The 20,250-nt window shown below is 43.3% G+C and overlaps 1 protein-coding gene across 2 annotated transcripts in view; it reads right to left on the bottom strand.

Annotated features, from left to right (window-relative positions):
* STX6 (syntaxin 6) overlaps positions 1 to 20,244 on the bottom strand; it is a 29,826-nt gene extending 9,582 nt beyond the window's left edge. For both annotated transcript variants that reach the window (XM_015570045.1, XM_006754487.2), the window contains exons 1-7: positions 20,143 to 20,244; positions 10,831 to 11,000; positions 8,799 to 8,893; positions 6,151 to 6,213; positions 3,060 to 3,185; positions 1,725 to 1,831; positions 474 to 568 (exon numbers count right to left, since the gene is read on the bottom strand). In XM_015570045.1, the coding sequence (XP_015425531.1) occupies positions 474 to 568; positions 1,725 to 1,831; positions 3,060 to 3,185; positions 6,151 to 6,213; positions 8,799 to 8,893; positions 10,831 to 11,000; positions 20,143 to 20,177 (691 nt within the window). In that variant the 5' untranslated portion in view covers positions 20,178 to 20,244. The remainder of the gene's footprint in view (positions 1 to 473; positions 569 to 1,724; positions 1,832 to 3,059; positions 3,186 to 6,150; positions 6,214 to 8,798; positions 8,894 to 10,830; positions 11,001 to 20,142) is intronic.
* Positions 20,245 to 20,250: the final 6 nt, after the last annotated feature.

Here is a 20,250-nt window from a genome sequence, read left to right as displayed (position 1 = left end):
GCATTTTCTTTGATTTAAAAAATGTTATTTCTTCTGTAATAGGGGACATCAGTTGCAGTAATAAAATACGGTCACTGGAACACATCTTCCTATATAGTAACTAATTTGAAAGATGTTACTTTTTCATCCCCATCCTGGTGCAAATTTGCTGGAATGTTTCAGGGCGGAGTTAAATATAAACTATTTAAATTAGATCTGCCAGGGCATCTTATTCTGAAATGGTAGGGTTTTCCTTTCAATGAAGCCAGTCCAGGGGAAACAGTAACTGGCTCCTTAATTACTATTTTAAAATAAGTTCCCCATTTTGGCAAGGAAATAGGAGAAAAAGAAAAGAAAAAAGGATTTTGTAATTGGCAAGCAAGTGGCTCCACCAGGAGAAAGGCCACCAACCACCAACCAGCTGTGGGAAAATGTGCCACAGGAAAGGGATCTGAACCCCCGCGACTGTTCCTACAATTAAGCACCATACATACCACTGGTCATGTGCGACACTTTCGCCAGTTTCTTCATCACATTGTCCAGCCGAGAGTGAGTGCTCTCCAACTCGTGGGAGAAATCATCCAGCATGCTAGAGAGAGAAGCAGGTGTGGGGAAGGCAGCGGATCAGCACACAGCCTGGGCGATGCATGGGCCGTGGGATTCGGTCAGGGCCTAGGCCTTAGTTTGAGCAAACATCAGCCAGCAACACTGGGATTCCAGCCCCCAATCTATTATCTGGGACAGATATGTTTCTTAATTCAGAATTTTTGGAATTTAAACAGGGCCTCAGCAGGGCCTGGGGCAGTCCCCATAAACACACACGTGAATATTTCTGCAGAGAACTCTGAGCTTGGGCTAAGCCAGGGCTCTCAAGGCACCATGCACTTCCCCCTCACAGCAGGTCCCCCTCCTCTGTCACCAATGCGTGACTTGCATTCATTTACATAACAGCCAGTCTACCCAGTAAATGGGAGGCTCTCTGATGGCAGAGACACTGACTGTTCTGTTCGCTCCTCTACGATACCCAGGGCCTCCCTGAACAAGTGCCGGTTTGAATTTATAATAAATGAATGTATAACACTGAACATAAAATCGAGATAGAAGACTTTCTGATATATTCTAGTAGATTATCTTTTTTTTTTCTTTTCAGAAAAATATTATACAATGGTAAAGGTATGTAGTAGCATTTAAAAATGCTGATTTTGATGTCATCCTTCAGAGTTAAAAAAGATTGTGCTGAAGGAAAAACCAAATAACTCCAGCTATATTTCCTGGTGTATTTTTACTTTTGATGTTTGAAGGGGAATATTTTGTATTAATTGGAGTTAAATTTTTAAGCTTTTCTCATGAAGTTGAAATGTAAGATGTAGTGGGAGAGTCGTGGAATGATAACAGTAGCTCATGTCCGATCCTCTGCAGGACACAAACCTCCAGAGATTACATGTCTGTTTCCCAGTCCCAGTCCCAGTCCCAACCACACTTCAAGTACTTGCTCAGAGGAATTTGTGTTTTTGCAGGTGTTGAAAAATAATAATAATCACCATAACTTTGCCCAAACCCTGCTGAATATTTTAACTGACAATCTGCTTCTTTTGGAGGGGCAAGTCTATAAAACAATAAAGATGTAGCTATAAATAAAATAGTTTGGGTTTTACTAGTCACGTAACTGTCAGGCTTGTTAGGGGTCCTGTAAGATGGCCCTTCCCCTCAATTTCATGGCCCCGAGAGGGGCGTCTGGTGCTCACACTGCCTGTTCCTCCAGCTCCCCTCCGATGCGCTGGGACATGTTCTTCAGCACCCCGATGCTGCCAGAGACCAGCTCCAACTGCTCGTCCTGCTGCTCCACGATCAGCTGGTGCCAGAGAAACGGGAAACAAGCAATTAAAAGCCGTCTCACCTGGTTCCAAGCCCAGCACTCCGGCAGCTGCTACCTTCTCTGCCAACTTGGGACAATTCTCATTCAGAAGCAAAGCCCAGAAATCAAAGGACCAGACCGGCGTCTCTAAGAACACACCGCTCCAAAGGCTGGATTGTCAAGCTTCTGATATCTCCTGCTGATCCGACTTGTGAACAGTCAGCGGGGCTCAAAGCCACCAAGAGAGACTGATTCTTGTTGGCTGGAGTCCAACAAGGGACCAGACAATGGCCAAGAGCACCCGTGCAGTGATCACGGAGGCACGGGGATGCTGGGCAGAGGAAGCCAGTGCCGGGGTCAGGGTCTCAATCCACAGCTGACTTAAACCCAGAGCGTCTGGCAAAGCTCTGGACGTGGGAAAACCACACACACAGAGTCCTTTCCTCCCTCCTCAAGGACACACACAGGCGGCCTGTGACAGTAAGTTACCTCAAGGATAATTGCTGGATGATAAATGTTTCATTTACTGTGTGGTAGCTTCCTCCTTTTTATTTTTATAAATTTGCTTGGTTAATAGCAATTTAAGCAGGCAGCTGGTTAAGCAAACATGCTGATGGCAAAAGAACATATAGCCTATATAATATATATATAACACAATATTTAAGAACCAAGAGCTTCAATGGGTAGATAATCTTCAAATCCTCAGGTATATTATTATTAGTTTCCTTTTATTCCAACTACACGTCAAAAGCAACATCACAGAGATAATCAACCTCCCTTTCCTTCTACCCTTCACCTCCACTCAAGCAACCATTTTCATGTATAATGGAACCAGTAATAATTTTTGATGAAAAAAAAAAGGATTCAATTCTTCTGAAAGTGTGCCTTTGTTGAAATGAACGAGAAACTGAATATATGAGTGGAGGTGGGGGAAGACGGGTTCTTTTGTTTGTTTTTAAACCAGTGGCTTGTCTGTCCGTTTTGGAGGTCTGGTCTGCTTTTCCTCAGAGACCTAATCAAGCTTGGTTCTCGTGAAAGAGCTGTGCTGTAGAGGGGGCTTCAGAAACCCTTGATATATGCAATCATTGCACAGGCAGACACAGGCAGCCACAGGGCAAGCCCTGGTCCAGCCTGCCTGTCCTAACAACACAGCCCCCTGGCTGGCCGAGGACCCAGGGAGGGGCCCGCCTCCACATCTCAGTCCTCAGCAGCGGGTTCCCAGTACCTGCTGCTGTGCCTGCTGCTCCTCGATGAAGTGGGAGTTGGCTAATTGGAGCTCCCGGTCCAGGCGCCCGTATTTATCCGGGGTTCCTGTGCTCCACTTCTGTCCACCGCTGTCTCCCAGCAGTGCCTGCGAGAGGGAAGGGGAAAAAGCCGTTACTTTCTGAGCAAGTGCTCCATCACCGACATAAAGCGTTCTCCTGCTCGCCATCGACTTCCCCAGGTCCGCCTTCACAGTGGTACAGGCTGGTGCCTGCGTGGTCCGATTTAAGGGATGCCAGGAAGGGCACTGTCTCCACACTCTCCCAGTGGGTCTCACCAATGGGATTTGTCCCATTAAAATGCAAATGTCAACTTTAAATCGACAAACGCCCACCTGTACACAGCTTTACAATCCGAGAGCACCCAGCCTCCAGGCCAGCTCTGCCTAGCACCCTCGGAAGTTCCAGAGACCCATGTTCCAGTCCCACAGATTCCAGAGACCTTGAGTCCTGTGACCCAAGAGGTTTTTAGTTTGTTTTTTTTGTTTGTTTGTTTTTTTAAGGGGGGAGAGAGTCCTAGAATGATAAGAAGCTAAGTCACAGTCTCACACACAGAAGGTTTAAGAACCATCAATGTCTGTTCAATTTAACCCATGAATAAATCCCAATGCCCCTCAGTTGAACTAAAAGGCTACAAGCCTCACAGACGCCCCCGGGAATGGGGCGTTGCATCACCAGGCAGGTACGGCCACAATGGGTGCCTGACCCAAGTCAGTATCACCACCAGGGCCCTCAGATGCCAGGGGCAGGTTCCCCAGTAGGAATTCGAGGAAGTTTGTAGCAAGGAAAGGAGAAGTTTGGGACTGTCTTCCGTACATGAAGAGGAGAGCAGGGATGTGAGCTCGGTCTAGGCTGACCAGGATCCCCGCAAGCCTTTCTGACAGGCTGGTGAAGTAACTGCTCGCCCAGCCCTGCGCGTGGACCAGCTCCTGGGGTGACCACGATTCTTTTTCCTTACAAAGTTGCCAGATCTTCTTACCAGCTACTGTTTATCTCTGGGACTGTTAAAAGCCTCACTGATTACTTGGTTCTCTGTCTGAAAAGCCCTCCAAAAGCCCCTCGATGCCGACACTGACCTTCCTTGACTTTCAGGGTTGAATTCAGTCAAATGGCCACAGTCAAGGGCAAGGCTCGGGGAAGCCTGGGAAGCAGAGCATAATTCCAGATGGTTATGAGGGCAGGATCAGGATGCCTGAGAGCTCCCAGCAGACCAGCGCCTCAGTCTAATCAAAAGGGCTGGACAGTGGCTGTCTCAGGTATAAAGCAGACCAAGGATTTTTTCGGATGGCTCTGCCCCAGCCTGGTCTTCGGGTTGTCAGTCAATATTTAAAACATCTGCTGGTCTGATGCAGACTCTAAGGCGCTCTGTGGAGGACACTGAGGCCCATAGTTAATTTCTTCCAGGTCAGAAAAAGGCTCTAGTGCATCATTAAGCTGTGAACAGAGAACTGGGGCTCCCCTAGGGCCTTGTGTGTTCCTGGGCCGAGTAAAGGCTACTTTTTCTAGCTTATCAATGGGCTACGGTTAGGTGGATATAGGACACACTGTTAAGAGTTGTTTATGCTTTATTGTGCAGTAGCTTAGATTTCATCAGTCTGGCCTACAAGAGTCTGTTCTACTGGGAAAGAAAACGGAGAAAGGGACCAGGGCACTGGAAGACCAGCCTCTGTGTGGGTGCCAGAGCAGGAGGTCCTGGCTAGGCAGCAAGCAGCACAGCACCAGGTACTGGCGGGGCAGCAAGGGGGACTCTGCCTGCTTGAGTGCTTAGAGGACCCTGGCCCTGCTATTCCTTCACAATCTGTGACTCCAAGACATTTCACTATACCCCAAAACAAAATCCCAAGCCATACTTGGAAAGGCAATGCATAAATGCACATATTATATGCTCAACTATACTATCTAGAGATTAGGAGTAACGGAGAGTAGGTGTGACCTACTTCGCTGTCACAAGGTAGGGAGACAGCAAGAATAAAAACAACAATAACTTGAAAAATGAAACCCAGGGAAAGGAAACAGAAAAATTAAGTGAGGTGATACTTGGAGAGTCCCCTCCCCTTCGCTGAGCTTTTGTATTTATTTTTCAAAATTAAGTGGGTCAAGACACACCTCCAGGTATAAAGTAGGGAATTGCTGATTCCTAGTCAGTTAGATATGGTGAGCTGAATTCTTGAGTTAAGAGTCTAATAAATGGACTATTGGTAACTTTATGGAGTCTGAATGAAATCTAAATCACCTCTATATTTTAGGTGATGTATGTTTTTTTAAAAAGGACTGTATTTTATCAGTTGGAAAGGAATTTCTATCATACACAAAAGTGTCTAATTTTAAAAAGATACCTAAAATTCAAGAGCTGGTTTCTTGTAACTTTTATTTTAGATGTGTTAATATTGGTGCTTTGGTTTCGGAAATTTATTAGGTTTCATGATTCATTTGTAATAACTAATAAAAACTGGATCTCATCTCAAAGAAAATATATTTAAAATGATGAAAGATTTAAATTTAACACATTAAATTCACACACATTCAAGATTCTTCAAATATCTTTCATTTTATTCTAAATTTCATAAAATTTCAGTCATTAACTATCTAGTGAATTCTATGAGGTATGCAATGCAATAGCAGCTGGAAGTGAAGAAAAAAAAAGAAAGAAACAAAAAAAAAACACCCCACTAACAAAAAAAAACATGACACAATCCCTCCTCACTCTCAAGGAGCCTGGGGTCCAGCAGAGAAAAAGACAAGTAACTAAGCAATTACAGCCCTTAACAGAACCTGGCACACAGAATGTGCCCAGCAGGTGCAGAATAAATGGCTGTGTGGTAAGGGCACTCTGAACCCCAGAGGAGAGAAGCAGAGGGTGGGAGGGAGGAGGGCAGGGCAGGACAGCTGACCATGCTGCAGGGCAGGCTGATGACTGGCCTTTCACAAAACCTGCCAGCCTCCCTCCAGGCTCAGCAGGCACAGGGCTTCTGCTGGGTCACATGATACACAGATGTCAGCATCTAACTCTGCGTTTTCCTTGATTTGATACTCTATACTCAGAGGTTTACTCACCTGTCTGTTTTTTCTTTCAGCTAATGCCTGCACAGATGAAGTTGACATCTGATCTTTCATGTCCTAATGAGGTAAGGAGGAGACCAGAAAACAAATGAATATCCTTAGATGAAACAGAGTCACAGTTAACATTTTGTACACTAGCAAAATACACATAACTTACTAATTTTTTTAAAACAAAAAGATAACATTCTTTGGCTTTTTTTTTTAGTCTCATGAATAAAGGAAATAAAGAGAACCTCCCTTTAAAAAGAGGTAACCTGGGCACTAAATTTAATTCGGAGAAAAGAGAAAAGGAACTTGTATTTCCTGGGAACCTACCATAAGCCAGAAACACTGTTAAATGCTTCTGGACATTATCTCTGAATTCTCACAACGACCCTATGAAGCTGGCATTGTCTCTATTTTACAGCTGAAGAGACTGACATCTAAAAAGGCTTAAGGTACTTTCTCAAGGTCATATAGTCAGAAAATGGCAACCTTGGGGCTCAGACACAAACGCCTGTGCTCACGGGCTAGCATCATCAAGTATAATGAACACCCATGCGCTTCAGGATAATTACCACTGAACACCTGCAAAAACTCCCAAACAGTGACATGACAAACAGGTCACTTATTTTATTTTTGAGTTGGACTCATGTGAAGTGTAGACTATTTCTAACCGGAGTGAATTTCCAGAGTGGCATTAGAAATAATTTTGTATGGAAAGAAAAATGAACAGACCCATTACTTACAATGAAGAAAAATCACTTTGCCACATATGAGCCATTTTGCTTATCAACTGTAACCATAATCCAATATACTTTATAATGATTTGAACTGAGTACTAATTACTATAATACAATTTTTTAAGGCTGCCAAAATACTTTATAATTTTCTCTTGGCCGGGAGACTATTTTACAGATGCAAATGTTGAGGTTTTAGGCTTTTGGAAACTTCTTCTGAGACCCATGACAAGTGAATGGGAGAGCAGACAGTGCCACAGCTTTCGTAAGTCCCACTGTGGAAAGTCTGAGTGATAACCACTTTGCTTCAACTTTCAAAGTACCCACTGCTTCCTTCTCTTCTACAGGATTCAGCTAGACTTTATTTAAATTAAAACAAGGATGATGAACAACGCTCAGTATTCAGTCGGATCATATATAGCTGAGGATGATTTAGATCTCAGCTCTAGAAGCTATAACATTATGATGCGCGGACTTGATTTACAACACTTTTTTTTAAGGACTGCACTTTAAACACCTTTTCTGATATCAGAAAACAAACTTTGGATTCTACTTCAAATTACAATTTGAATAAGAACTAACTTAACTTTCAATATATTAACCTCTGAATTTCAATTTGCAAGATTTACAATACCACCTTTCAGAAAGAACAACTTTAATAAATAAGGTCAAGAAATATATGTTTTACTGCAAGACACCATTAAAATACCAACATTTACAGCCGTGTCCTTCAGAAAATCTACCAAAAATAAAGAAGCAAACTGTATTTATAAGATTAATAAGGGGGAATTATTTACCTTACCAAAACACACATCATCAAACAACAGGGCTTCCTTATCAGAATAGCTTTCTGAACTGGCCAGAAATTAGGATTGTCTAATCCAAATGCCCATTATATAGATGGGGCACACCAGAGGTCTAAAGAGGTTACCGCCCCATTAAAATGTTTGTGTATAAACAGTTTAGATATATGTATATAAAGAGGCAACTAATGAATAAAATGAGAAGCAAGAATATTTCAAGCTCAGGGATAATCTACCAATTGAAATAATTTCAAAAGGAAATCACATGACATAAAGTTTTTGGCAAACATGGACCAAGGTTCCTGCCTAAGATAACTCTTAAAAAGCCATATGTTAACACTGATATGATCCCAAGTTTTTTTACTCCAGGAAGCTGCTTTCTAGTACATATGTTCAAGACAGCTGGTTCTCTTACATCTAGTTATGCTAATCAAATGGCTTAGCCATACAGTTTCAAAATACAAACAAATCTTAATGATACAAGAGTTGACTTAAATGCTATTTTCTCTTAGGTTTTTAAACAATGGGTTCTTTCCTAAATAATTGGAGACTAAATATCTGTTCACTTATGTTGGGTTTTGCGCTCTGAGAGATGCCTGCTTGCTCTGGGTAACTCTAGAAAGCCCGTCAGGCAGTGTATATGGAAATGTCGGTAACAGTGGCAAGAGTTCCCGAAGCTGAAACTCAGATGGTGAGAGGCCGCCATCCAAACCCAGAAGAGTCCCGCTTCACAATGCAGTGATCGCCAATCCATCAAGAAACCAAATGGTTTCTACAATAGTATTGCTTCCTTTAGTCCAGATACAGAGTACAGTAAGAACTAAAGAGGAAAAAAGATTATTGGTTTGGAGGAGTGAGAGGTATGGACAAGTAGATACCACAGAAGTAACTTCCCAAAGGCAGCAGTCAACTCTCATTTCTGCTCTAAGAAATATGCCTGACGATACTAAAGACAGATTTCTCTCTTTTCAACTAGAGAAAGTCTATGTGAGAAACTGGCATTCAATTCATATGAAGAAGTGGTTTCAGAGTTGATGTATTAGTTTACAATTAAGAGAAAGAGTTCTGAGAAGTTTGGCTATTCCTCACACAAATAACATGATAAGATCATCTTCCTTACCCTGACAACTTGCCGAGTACTTGTGATGAAGGATTTTCTTATACTCAATTCAGTTGCGTCGAGATTGAATTTTCTAGGATTTGCTTCAACTATGCGTGGGTCAAAAAGTCAAGGGAAAGCCATGTCATTACCACAGCCTCACAAACACATTCCCTTAGACCACAGACTCTGTCACAGGCAAGGAGTCAAGTCTGCCCAAGGCTTCTGGAAAGACAGTCAACTTGGCACTCACTGTTCTCAGACTTGCTCTGCCCACAAATGTGGGAGGATCCTGTGCCTCAGGGTGGAGACGCCTGCCAGGGGAAAACCCACAGGCCTGACTGGGTCCACAATAAAGCCCTTCTGGCTGACCACAGCTGGGCTGGGCTCTTCCAGATGTTGACTAGCACTTGTATCTATTCTTTCTTGACCCGAGATCACCTTTCCCATGACAGCCTTTTTTAAAAATAGTTTTTTATTAATTTCAGAGAGAGGAAGGGATAGGGAGAGAAAAATAGAAACATCAATGATGAATGAGAGAATCATCGATCGGCTGCCTCCTACACATTCCCTACTGGGGATCAAGCCCAAAACCAGGGCATGTGCCCTGACTGGGAATCCAACCATGACCTCCTGGTTCGTGGGTTGACGCTCAACCTCTGAGCCACACCAGCCAGGCCTCCCTGACAGCTTCTGCAAGCCATTTCCATTTGCCATTAAACCTTCCCACTGATTTCGAGGTGCTAACCCTTCTTCATCTGGAGACGGAGGTCTCTTCAGCAGGGCTTCCCCCAATCTCCTCACGCCCGGCCTGGTCCTGCTGCCCACGTCAGACACTGGCATGACTCCCTGGACTTGTCTCTCATGGTCTGCAGGACACATCTGTGCTATTACCTTATTATTGTCTGTCCCCGAGTCCTTCTCTACCCCTTACTGTCATTCCATGAGGGCTGGTACACTGTTTTGCTTATTAATCCAATCTCAGTAACTAACAAAATGTCCAGCACATGGTACAGTCAATAACTATTTGCTGGTTGGTGACTACTTATTAAAACTTTTGTCCTCTTTCTTTCATACTATCTCCCCCAATCTTTTTATCTTGCCCCCTGTTTCAAGGGAAGACTTATCTTGATCCCACCCTCTCACATATTTTGTCCCACTCATTTTAGAGAACACACTTGTCTTTTCATAATTTAAAAGGTATGTGGGGTCATTATGATGACTAGAAATGATGCATTTCACGCAATGGCTGCATGTGAACCTGTGCTGACAACGGAGTGTTCCTGACAAGGTCTGGTTTCCTTGATGCCTTATCACACTTAAACAAAACAGAACCCAGAACATACACCTGGTGTGTCTTCAATCTAAAGTTGTTATTAAATGGGATTTTTCCAGTGGAAAAGGCCACGTCATTTCAGCTTCTACAGGGCTCTGGTTTGTCGGTCAGATCAGTGGACTTATTTAACATCAATAGCATCACTTAGCATAATAGTTCTTTTACTAAATGCTGTTTCGTGAAAAAAGATATTTCTCCAATGGACATTGTCACATCACTTCCTCAACAGGAAAAAGGCAGTCTACAAAAGGAATTTCTTTTGAGCTCCAATTACCAATGTGTAACATCGGTCTGTATGTACCTCTATGTAGTAATGACTACTAACACTTTTATAGAAGCTCACTGTGTATCAGGCACCATTCTAAGCCCTCTGCCTGTTAAACTGTCAACAACCCTATGAACTAGGTACTATTATTATCCTAACTTTCTACTGGAAAGGAAATTAAAGCACAGAGCAGGGCATTCAAAGTCATACAGTAACTGACAGAGCCAGGACTTAACATGCAGACTGACTCCAAGGTCCGAACGCATGACCACTGCACCATGCTGCTGTGTTGCAGGATCGCCATGCACTAGAGAAGACCTTGGCATATAAATAAAAACAAGATCAATCAATTATAAAAGGAAATGCCCCAATGCACGTGCTTAAGACATCTGGGTAAAACGTGTTCATCAGTCTGTTTGCCCCAAATGGCACAGACAGAATGGAAAGGATATTGATGGTTTCATCCAGGTCCTCTAGGTCCCACTCTATGCTCCGGAGGTTGTTTCTCAGCTCGTTGGTGGTCCAGTCGATTTCCTCCCTTGTGGCCGTGGAAGGGTCCTGGAGGAGCTCTGTCCATCTCTGAAACAACCCCTGGGCAGTGTTGACAGCTTTCTGTACCTCTCTGTAATCGGGTAGAAAGTAGAAGTGTCACAGACGACATGTCCCATAAACAAGTTCCTGCATGACTTACGTGAACATTATGGTCACACACCATCCTCAGCAGCAACCACTATTCCCTGAAGTGTCTTAAAGTCTTTACAGAAGGCTCTTCAAGGGCAAATATCAAAGTTCAAAACTCTAAAGTAACAGTCTAAGTATTATATTCTCAGCTGAGGTCCAGAATAAAATAGACATTATTTAAGCAGCTCTAATATCAAGTTTGTTTGAGAAGGACAAAAAGTTAATTATGCTTTGAACACACTAAGCTTAACACAGTATTAGAAGCAATACTACAAATTAAAGAGCCATTAACATTTATTTTCTTGGGCATGAAGGTGAGGGGGAGGTAAAAACGGCTACTCTTACTCGGTTAATCTTTTAGAGGTAAAGGATTTTTATTTGGGACATTTAAAAACCCCAAACCTCATTAGAAGATTCCCAACAGTATTAGTTCCTGGACTTAGCAATGCTGTCAAGCAGATTCGTGTGTTTCTGGGTCAGAGAGAGACTAAGTCATAAGTGTTGTGACTGAGTATTCTTTTACCTTAGATAATGTCACAAGGTTTTAAAAACTTTCCCCCCACCATTGGGTCAAAATCCACTAGATAAATGTTATAATCTAACACTACCACATATAAAAGCCAAAAAAGGTGTCATTTTATAATCGTACTAGAGGCCTGATGCACGAAATTCGTGCAAGGGGCTCAGCCCTCGCAGCCACGGCTTTGTCTGGACGGTCGTTCCACTGTTTGGCCGTCTGGTCTAATTAGCATATTACACTTTTATTATTATAGATTATTATAGATGGTCTCTTGTGTACAAAGATAATGACTTGACTGCTCCCAAACTAAGAGATTGGTTCTGATTTTTCTTTCATTTCTTAACCAATTCTTCTGTGTTCAATCAGGGTGCTTGTCTGTAGCTTTAAATCCATTTTTTCCTGCTGACATTTCAAGTGCCAGAAGAGAGAACACTAACAAAAATGAAGAAAAGTATCTGACAATATTTTGTCTGTGGAATATTGATGAGCAAAAAGGATAAGTGTTCAGTAGAGAATCATATAGCTGCTGGGCTCAAGCTGAACACATCACTGAGCTCCACAGCCCGCAAAGCATCTACCAAGGTAAGTTCATACCCAGTTTACGTGCTGGGCAAGTGCTCTCGTAGTTCCTCTCCCATCGGCCTTTGCTTTCAGTCCTAATGAGAAATTTCATTTGAGACAAGCAGGGGAAGGCCTAAGGAAGTGAGATGTAAATCCACTATTTTTGTTCTTTACCGAGGTTTCCAGCTGATTTGGTGGAGAAAGAGGTACACTCTTCCCACACCACGAGGCACTGGGTTTATTTGTAAGTGTGGGACATCATCTATGATAATGGGAAAGCAGAGCGGGATCTAGACCAATATCTCATTTTAAAGGATGTGAAATTGACCAATTCTGTACAGTAAATACAAATTCCTTTTTGAGAACTAAGAACCTCAAACCCAAGAAGCCCCAGGCGAGGGCGTACCACAGTCTCCACCACCGGCACCCAACTACCAGGCAGGATCGGAATTACTTAAGCAGAAACCATGTGTGTGGGTTTTTGGTCTGAGGACTCCTTTGCACTCTTCAAAATGACTGAAGACGCCAAAGAACTTAAGTTGCTATAGAATTTCAAACAGACATTTTAAAAAATATGTATCAACTAATTAAAAATCACAATGAACTTACTACATGTTAACACATTTTCGTAAAAACTGACTTCTAAAAAAATAATGAGAAGAATGGCACTGTTCAATATTTTTACTTTTTCAAATTTCTTTAATATATGGTTTCACACACAAAAAATGGAATTCTCATGTCTGTTTTTACATTCAGTCTCTTGGCATACATGTTGGTTGAGTAGATGATAAAATCCAGCCACATGTAGATATATAGTTGGGAAAGCGAGTATTTTAATAGTTTTTGTAGGTAATTGTGGACCAAAACACGGCAAATGGCAGTTTCTTAAATGTTGCAATGTGGAGCGTGGAACTGTATCAAAGACTTTTTGAACTATCATACATTACAATCTATGGCTCTATCTTGTATGTGTAATGGATTTTACCCATGTGTGATTTTATAACAACATGTAATGGTCATTTGGAAAGTATTACTTTCCTGGGTATCACAGATCTTTCAAAACCTGACTCATTTCATTACACAGTATTCAAATCATGTAATATCACCACCAATCTCATCAGAAAAAACTTAAGCATTGGGAATTTGTAAGATAATAATAGTTGATAAAAACTTTGCAAAATTCTTTTTAAAAGGGAGGTGGGCTCTAATTGTATCATCTGCAAAAATATTTTCAGGTGTTTTCCATGAAGAGACAGGTTTGCCCCATCCATTTTAAAGAAAATGTCTCAGGTATTTTTTAGGTAATTTTGAGATCTGAGAACATGCAAGTCTCAACAACCAGTTTGTCAGTCATTCTTTCAAGTAGAAATGAGATTCTGTGTGGGGGGAAGTGCTTTTCCTAGAGACAGCCAGCTTATTTCACAAGATGCAAGAGTGCTTCGTGCACGTGCTTATGTTATGTTGTCCATAGAATACGGAAATGGGCACTAAGGGAGGGAGAAAACTTTTACACACCGAACTAATGACATATCTTTTTTATATACATTTTAAAAACTCAAAATTTAACAGAAAAAACTTAATTTTAAAAAGGGGCAAAAAAAAGTTGAACGGTCCCTTCACCACAGAAGACAGAGATGACAAGATGCTCAATACCATTAGTCATCAGGAAAAGCAAATTAAATCCACCAGGAGATGCCACTACATACCTACAATGGCTTTAAGAAGAAAACAACACTGATCGTGCCGAGTGCTGGCTAGGTGGCAGAGAACCTGGAACTCTCATGTGTTCGTGGTGGGAATGCAAAATGGTACAGGCCCTTTGGAAAACAGTTTGGTTGTTTCTTAAAATTAAGTGTACACTTACCACATGACCCACAATCCCACCCCGGGTGGGTCAACAGTCATTTTTCAATTACTCTTGTGGGTTAAAAGAAAAGTTGTCTTGACTTAGTTACCTACAGTTTTGACCTCAACCTGCTGCTGCTTCCACGGCTCCCCTGGGATGGGGCTACCGCCACCACTGCCTGCAGGTCCGAGTCGTGAGTGACTTAACTCGTTCTCATTTTCAGGCACTAGACACAACAGCCTTCATATTGATTTTCTTGCAACTCTCACTTCCTTTGGTTTTGTGTCACTGTGCTCTTCTAGTTTCTACCAGTTTTCTCTCTGCTCTTCCTCCACCTGGCCCCAGTGTCTCTCCCTCAGCAGTCTTTCTACAGCTTCTAGGTTCTCGTCAACATTCACAGTTTCAAAAGACCCCTTTCGGACTCCCCAACTGCGTTTCCAACCCCAGCCACTCACCCAGGATCAACTCCTGTATTTTAGCTGCATAAAACCAAACAAACCATGTCCTCCCTACACACACAAAAAGGCAAGTATTCAAACAAAAAGGTAAAACGGGGGTTAAAAATCTGCTTCCTTCTCTAACTTCCTGTCTGAGTAAATAGTGCCACTGTTTTCCAAGATTCAAAACTTGTCTAGACAAGTGTCCTCTCTGACTCTTCCTCTCACTTCTCACCTTGCACAACCTCTACTTAAGCCCAATCACTGGAGGTGAGCTCTGGAAGGAACTTTCAAGATAACTAGTCTGCACTCATGGAGCAAATAAGAGAACTGGGGCTCAGCCATCTTGGCTGCCTGCCCCGAGTTCTTCTGACTCTGAGTACGAGGCACCTTTCACGACAAAGACCTAGTCAATTCCATCTTTGTTAAGCCTCCAGACAAGTGGACTTTCTTTCTGGACTCAGAACACCTGGGTTTGAGCCCTGAAAAGCTGTTTGACCACAGGCAAGTGAACAGTAACGGAGTGAAAACCGCCTCCTGGTTAAGAATTGATGATAGGAAACATATTAAATTTAAACTCCTCAGCTGGGTATTCCATGCCTCCTCTTCCCCGAAGCCGACCGACTTTAATATCCAACCTGATTTTTCACAAATTTTAACACAAATTTGGTTTCAGTTGGGAGGCCATCTTCGCACCCTCCCTTTTCTCATTCCTGGCTCTGGACTTTTGTGCGCGTTTCCCTAGCCGGGGAGAGTCCCTACACCTCTGCAAATGAAAAACAGACGTTTATAGTATTAGGCATTCAATGCATTTATAACCAATGTTTGTAACGCTGTTTTTACAATGAAACATCTGATTCTGATTTTTTAAAAGTAGGAAATCAGATATGACTTACATCCAATTGTACTGGACTAAAGCTCCTCTGCCAACAAGAATTCTTTTTCTTTTACAGAGACTATACCAACAAACAGAGTTCTCTCAGCATTGTGAACAGGATGCACAATGCTTGCCTTCAAGGAGTTCATACTCTAAAAGGTTCTAGCTATAATAATAAAAGCGTAATATGCTAGTTAGACCAGACAGCCGGACGACCTATCGGACGAAGCCGGGGCTGCGAGGGCCGAGCCCCCTGCACAAATTTCATGCATCAGGCCTCTAGTATATAGATAAGATATGTTGAGAGGATAATACAACATAACCCCTACTATCTTGCTTTTCTGCTTACTTATGCCATTATTTCAACACTGATCCACAGCTGAGAACCTGGAAATAAAAGTACGGTGGGAGAGGACATGGACATGAACTCGGGTAGAGGAACCAAACCAAAACCAGAGCGTTGGAGAAGATTCCAGAGATATCCTTGTGATGGCACTAATAGGACATGATGACCAAGTGGACACAGGTCTGAAGGAGAGTGTGGAGTCAGGAGTGAAGAGGGATGAGAAGAGGATGGACCAGCCAGGCGCTTATAGGCAGGAGGAAGGAGAAGAGAAAGAGAAGATACCCGCCCAGCACCTTGGATGTGTGTGGGGGATGTGCAGTAATTAGTAGAAAAGAGAAAAGCTCTCAGGAGAGAGTTGTACCAGAGTAACCCGGATGTGGGAGGTGCACAGACACACAGGAAGTACCTGAGAACACACGGAGGATCAACCAGTGAGGCTACCCTGATGGATGGGGAGAGAACACAGGCAGCCAAAGGCGATAGGCAGAGCCAGGAGGTTCAGGCATGGAGTGTGAATTACACCACTGACCATGTGTGTAAACCACGGTGAATTGTCGGCACCCCACCCCATCCCTCACACGGCTTCCAGCTGTGGGCTTTTCTCCTCTGTACTCCGGACAAGACTTCAACAGTGTAAAAAATGAGCCTCAAACACCCAGTCATCATGGCATATATAAGACAGCTTTTTTTCTCTTTTTTTTCTTTTTTAGCGAAAGTAAAGGTATATTACAGAAAAGCTCCCTACTACAGGCAGGGGACCCAAGCGGGTTGTCTTATAAGGCAGCTTTCTAACTGGTCTCCTTTTTCATCTTTCCTCACACTGATTTATCCAACACTATTACCAAATCAACCTTCCTGAAACCCTGATTTCATGCAATTTCTCTGCTTTAAAAATCTCTGGTGGCCTCAAGATAAGACTCTCCTTGACCCTATCCTGCTTTGTACTTCCTGTGAAGAGTTAACAGTATGAGTTAGGCAGTTCACATCTGAATCCTGGGTCTGCCACTTATTAGCTGTGTAACCCTGGGCAAGTGACTTAACTCCTCTGTGCCCCCTCAGCTCCTCATCTCTAAAACGTGGCCAATACCCACATCAGAGGACTGTTCTTATGAAGTGAAAATCCTTATAAAGTGCTTACTTAGCACACAATGCCTGGCAGAGGAGTGGCATCCTTTAAATGTTAGCCATTATTATTATTACTCCCCAAATAAACTTCCTACTCCACCTGGGATGTTTGCCTTGATGATTTCTAAACAAACAATGCTCATCTCGGGCCTTTGCTGCTGGCATTCCCACCCATGAACCACCACCACCACCAAAGGGTATTCATTCAACATTTATGCTAACAGATCCAAGGTGCTGAGCTGGAAATACGGGAAAAGTAAACAGTCCCAACCCTCAGAGCTCATAATCTAATAATGCAAGACAGAGGAAGAGGTGCAATAAGGTATTCCAGGTGCCAAGGGAAGCAAGCATTTCCTGGAGACAGTGGAGATGCTGACACCAGATGCTGGAAGCCGTGTGGGTGAATCAGCCAGAGGAGGCGCATGTGGAGTAGGAGCATCTAGTACTGGGGTCATGGTCACAGTACTGGGCCAGGCATGGGGGCAGGGAGAGTGAGAGGAGGGGAGATAAGGCTGTGTCATGAAGGTCATGAAGTGCTTGGGCTTCATTCTGCAGGCAACAGGCAGCCGCTAAGTGATACTAAGTCAGAAGCCCTGCTTGGGTTCTGTGCTGCCCAATATGGAAGCCACATGACGACTGAATGCTTAAAATGCCCTAGTGTGGCGAAACCGGTTTGGCTCAGTGGATAGAGCGTTGGCCTGCGGACTGAAGGGTCCCAGGTTTGATTCCGGTCAAGGGTATGTACCTTGGTTGCGGGCATATCCCCAGTAAGGAGTGTGCAGGAGGCAGCTGATCGATGTTTCTCTCTCATCGATGTTTCTAACACTCTATCTCTCTTCCTTCCTCTCTGTAAAAAATCAATAAAATATATTTTTTTAAAAAATGCCCTAGTGTGACTGAGGAACTAAATTTTTAATTTAAATTGAGAAACTAATATGTAATTCGGTTGCTGGGAAAATTTTAAGTATGCTCGGAATAGTTTGGGTATGTGACTCTACTTCCTCAAAGCTAAGTTTAATAAACCCTAAGCGCAGATAAGTATTTCTCATGTAAAAAAAAATTAGCATTTAAATTAAGATGTGCTGTAAGTGTAAAACACTAGACTTTGAAAACTTAGTTCAAAAAAGTTAACGATCTCATTAATAATCTTTACTGATCAATCACATGTTGAAATATTTTGAACCTATTCAGCTGACGATGCTAATTTCGCCTGCTTATTTTTGCTTTTTAATATGGCTCCTAGGAAACGTGAAATGGCATCTGTGGCTCCCATTGTATTTTGGATAGAACTGATCCGATACAGCCAGGGGTGCGTGGAAGAGGAAAGAGAGTGGCAGCAGGAAGAACAATGAGAGACTCCTCGGTAAGAGTCCAGCTAAGACAGGCCTGACTTACCTAAATTCTGCCCACCTTCACAACATAATGCAAGACTTAATACTGTCTCCGAAAGCTTTTCCAGTCATAACCACCCCTAATGAGTCACCTTTCTCCAAACTCCTGGGGCATTTATCATCTGTAGTATTCACTTCAGCACTTGCCACCTGTCATTTCTACTTAAGTTTTACGGTCAGTTGTTTCTCAGATTAGACTATCAGCTCCTGGGGTAAGGGCCACAATCTAGGCGTCTTTAATTTTTCCACATCGTGTGATGCATTTTCAGTACTTTTAATGAGCAGAAGTACATGGCTTCCCAAATACTGTCACATATAGAGTCCGGAGGCACCTATGTGGCTAACTTTACTTACGCACAGCAGAAAATATTGAAAATCTCATTTCCTTCAGGCACATTACAGACAATAAAATGTCAAAATCAACCAAAGCGCCAGGTCAATGTTCCAATAAAGCAGTGATATCTAATCAGTGAGCAAACATCAGGAGACTGTATTGGATACTCTCAGGAAATAAAAAATGTCAAGATGGCAGAGCAATTTAACATTTTCACAAATCCCATTTAAAATCAAACAAAAAAATTTCTGATTCTCTCTGATCCCCAGTGCCAGAGATACCTTAGCAACCTAAGCATTTAAGAACTTTTATTCAGGGGGGAAACACACAGCTTTAACATCTAAAACTTAATCCCTAAATCAATCCTTTTAATAAATAACATTTTTCGGATAGTGACATATTATTAAAAAACAAATCTACAACTTAACATTTTCCCATCTAAATTAGAGTAAGGTGAAGAAAACCCTTTTTAGGGAATTGTCAATAACTACATATTTTATTGTATCTTGGTTAATGAAGTATTTCACTTCAAGTACCGTTTACATTTTTCTAAGAACCCTTAAAAAAAATTAACACCCAGGCACCAGGTCAACTTGCACCACTACAGAAACAGGAAGCCAGCAGCAACTAGTTGAAAGCAAAGGGACACTGGATGGTTATTAGTACTAACCTTCTGGGCACTTGACAGTTCGCAGATTTGTTTGTTTTGACATTTAAAACATAAAGCTGACAGGTTGTAACAACCTCAGAATCCATCTTTCTTGCATTTATTTAATGGCTACAAAGCTGATACAGAAATAAAGTGCAATTAAAGTTTCTATCTCCATACAATCCAGCAGCAATCAAAGATGGAGTCAGGACAGCTCAAAGGGAAAAACAAGTGAGCAAACCTGTCCAACAGTCGGGGTGAAAGCGGGGAGTGGGAAAGAAAGCACTCGTTTCCTTTAGCACTGTGGGAAAATCCCGGTGCTAACAGAAAGCCTAGGAAAGTTTAGTTTGGCCGATTTCATTTTGTTTTCCTTCCAACATCATCACCGAGCATGAACGACTGCTTTCCCCCCGGCCCATTCCTCAGTGAAACTCCCCCACTGAATTAAGCTGCCTTCCGGAGCCCTGCCCCCGCCTCCCAGCCTGCAAACGTGCCGGGACGCCTCCGGGCTGGTCGTGGTCCCACCAGTCTGCGGGCCGGCGCTCCGATCTCAATGGACAATGGGAGCTCACCCCCGTCCAAGCCAACTACAAAGCTCAGGAGGGCCATTTCCCTTTTCCTGCCCAGATGCTGTTTTCCCTCCTTCGAAGCAGAGACCCGTGCTCCACTAGAGCCCCAGTTTGGGCTGGGACCCGTGCCTCCCCACCCCCGCCGCCCCACCTGCAGAGCTGCTGAACAACTCGACCCCCACAGAAGTTACACAGCAGCGCACAGGCGAAGGGGACCCCCTCCCCAGGGGCTGGGACTCCGCAGTCCAGGTAGATCCAGAAGGGGGTGTCACTGGACGCTTGGTCACGGCCCTGAAAGCTAAGCCGTCCCCACTGTCCCCTCCCCAGCCTCAACTTGTCTCCCCTCCCCCTCCAGCAAGGAGAGCGGGGAGGAGCGGGCAGACAGCATCGCCGCCTCCTCCTCCGGTGGAGCCCTCGGCCACACTCACCCTTTCACCACAAAGAAGGGGTCCTCCATGGACATGGCGTCCCGGCCCCCGGCCGCCTCCCGCCTGCTCAGCACACAGGGCCCCCGCGCCCTCCGATCCTCCCTCCCC

The sequence above is a fragment of the Myotis davidii genome, unplaced genomic scaffold (genome assembly GCF_000327345.1).
Source record: "Myotis davidii unplaced genomic scaffold, ASM32734v1 scaffold591, whole genome shotgun sequence".
NCBI lineage: Eukaryota > Metazoa > Chordata > Mammalia > Chiroptera > Vespertilionidae > Myotis > Myotis davidii.
The sequence above is the reverse complement of the archived record's forward strand: the minus strand, read 5'-3'. Positions and strand labels throughout refer to the sequence as shown.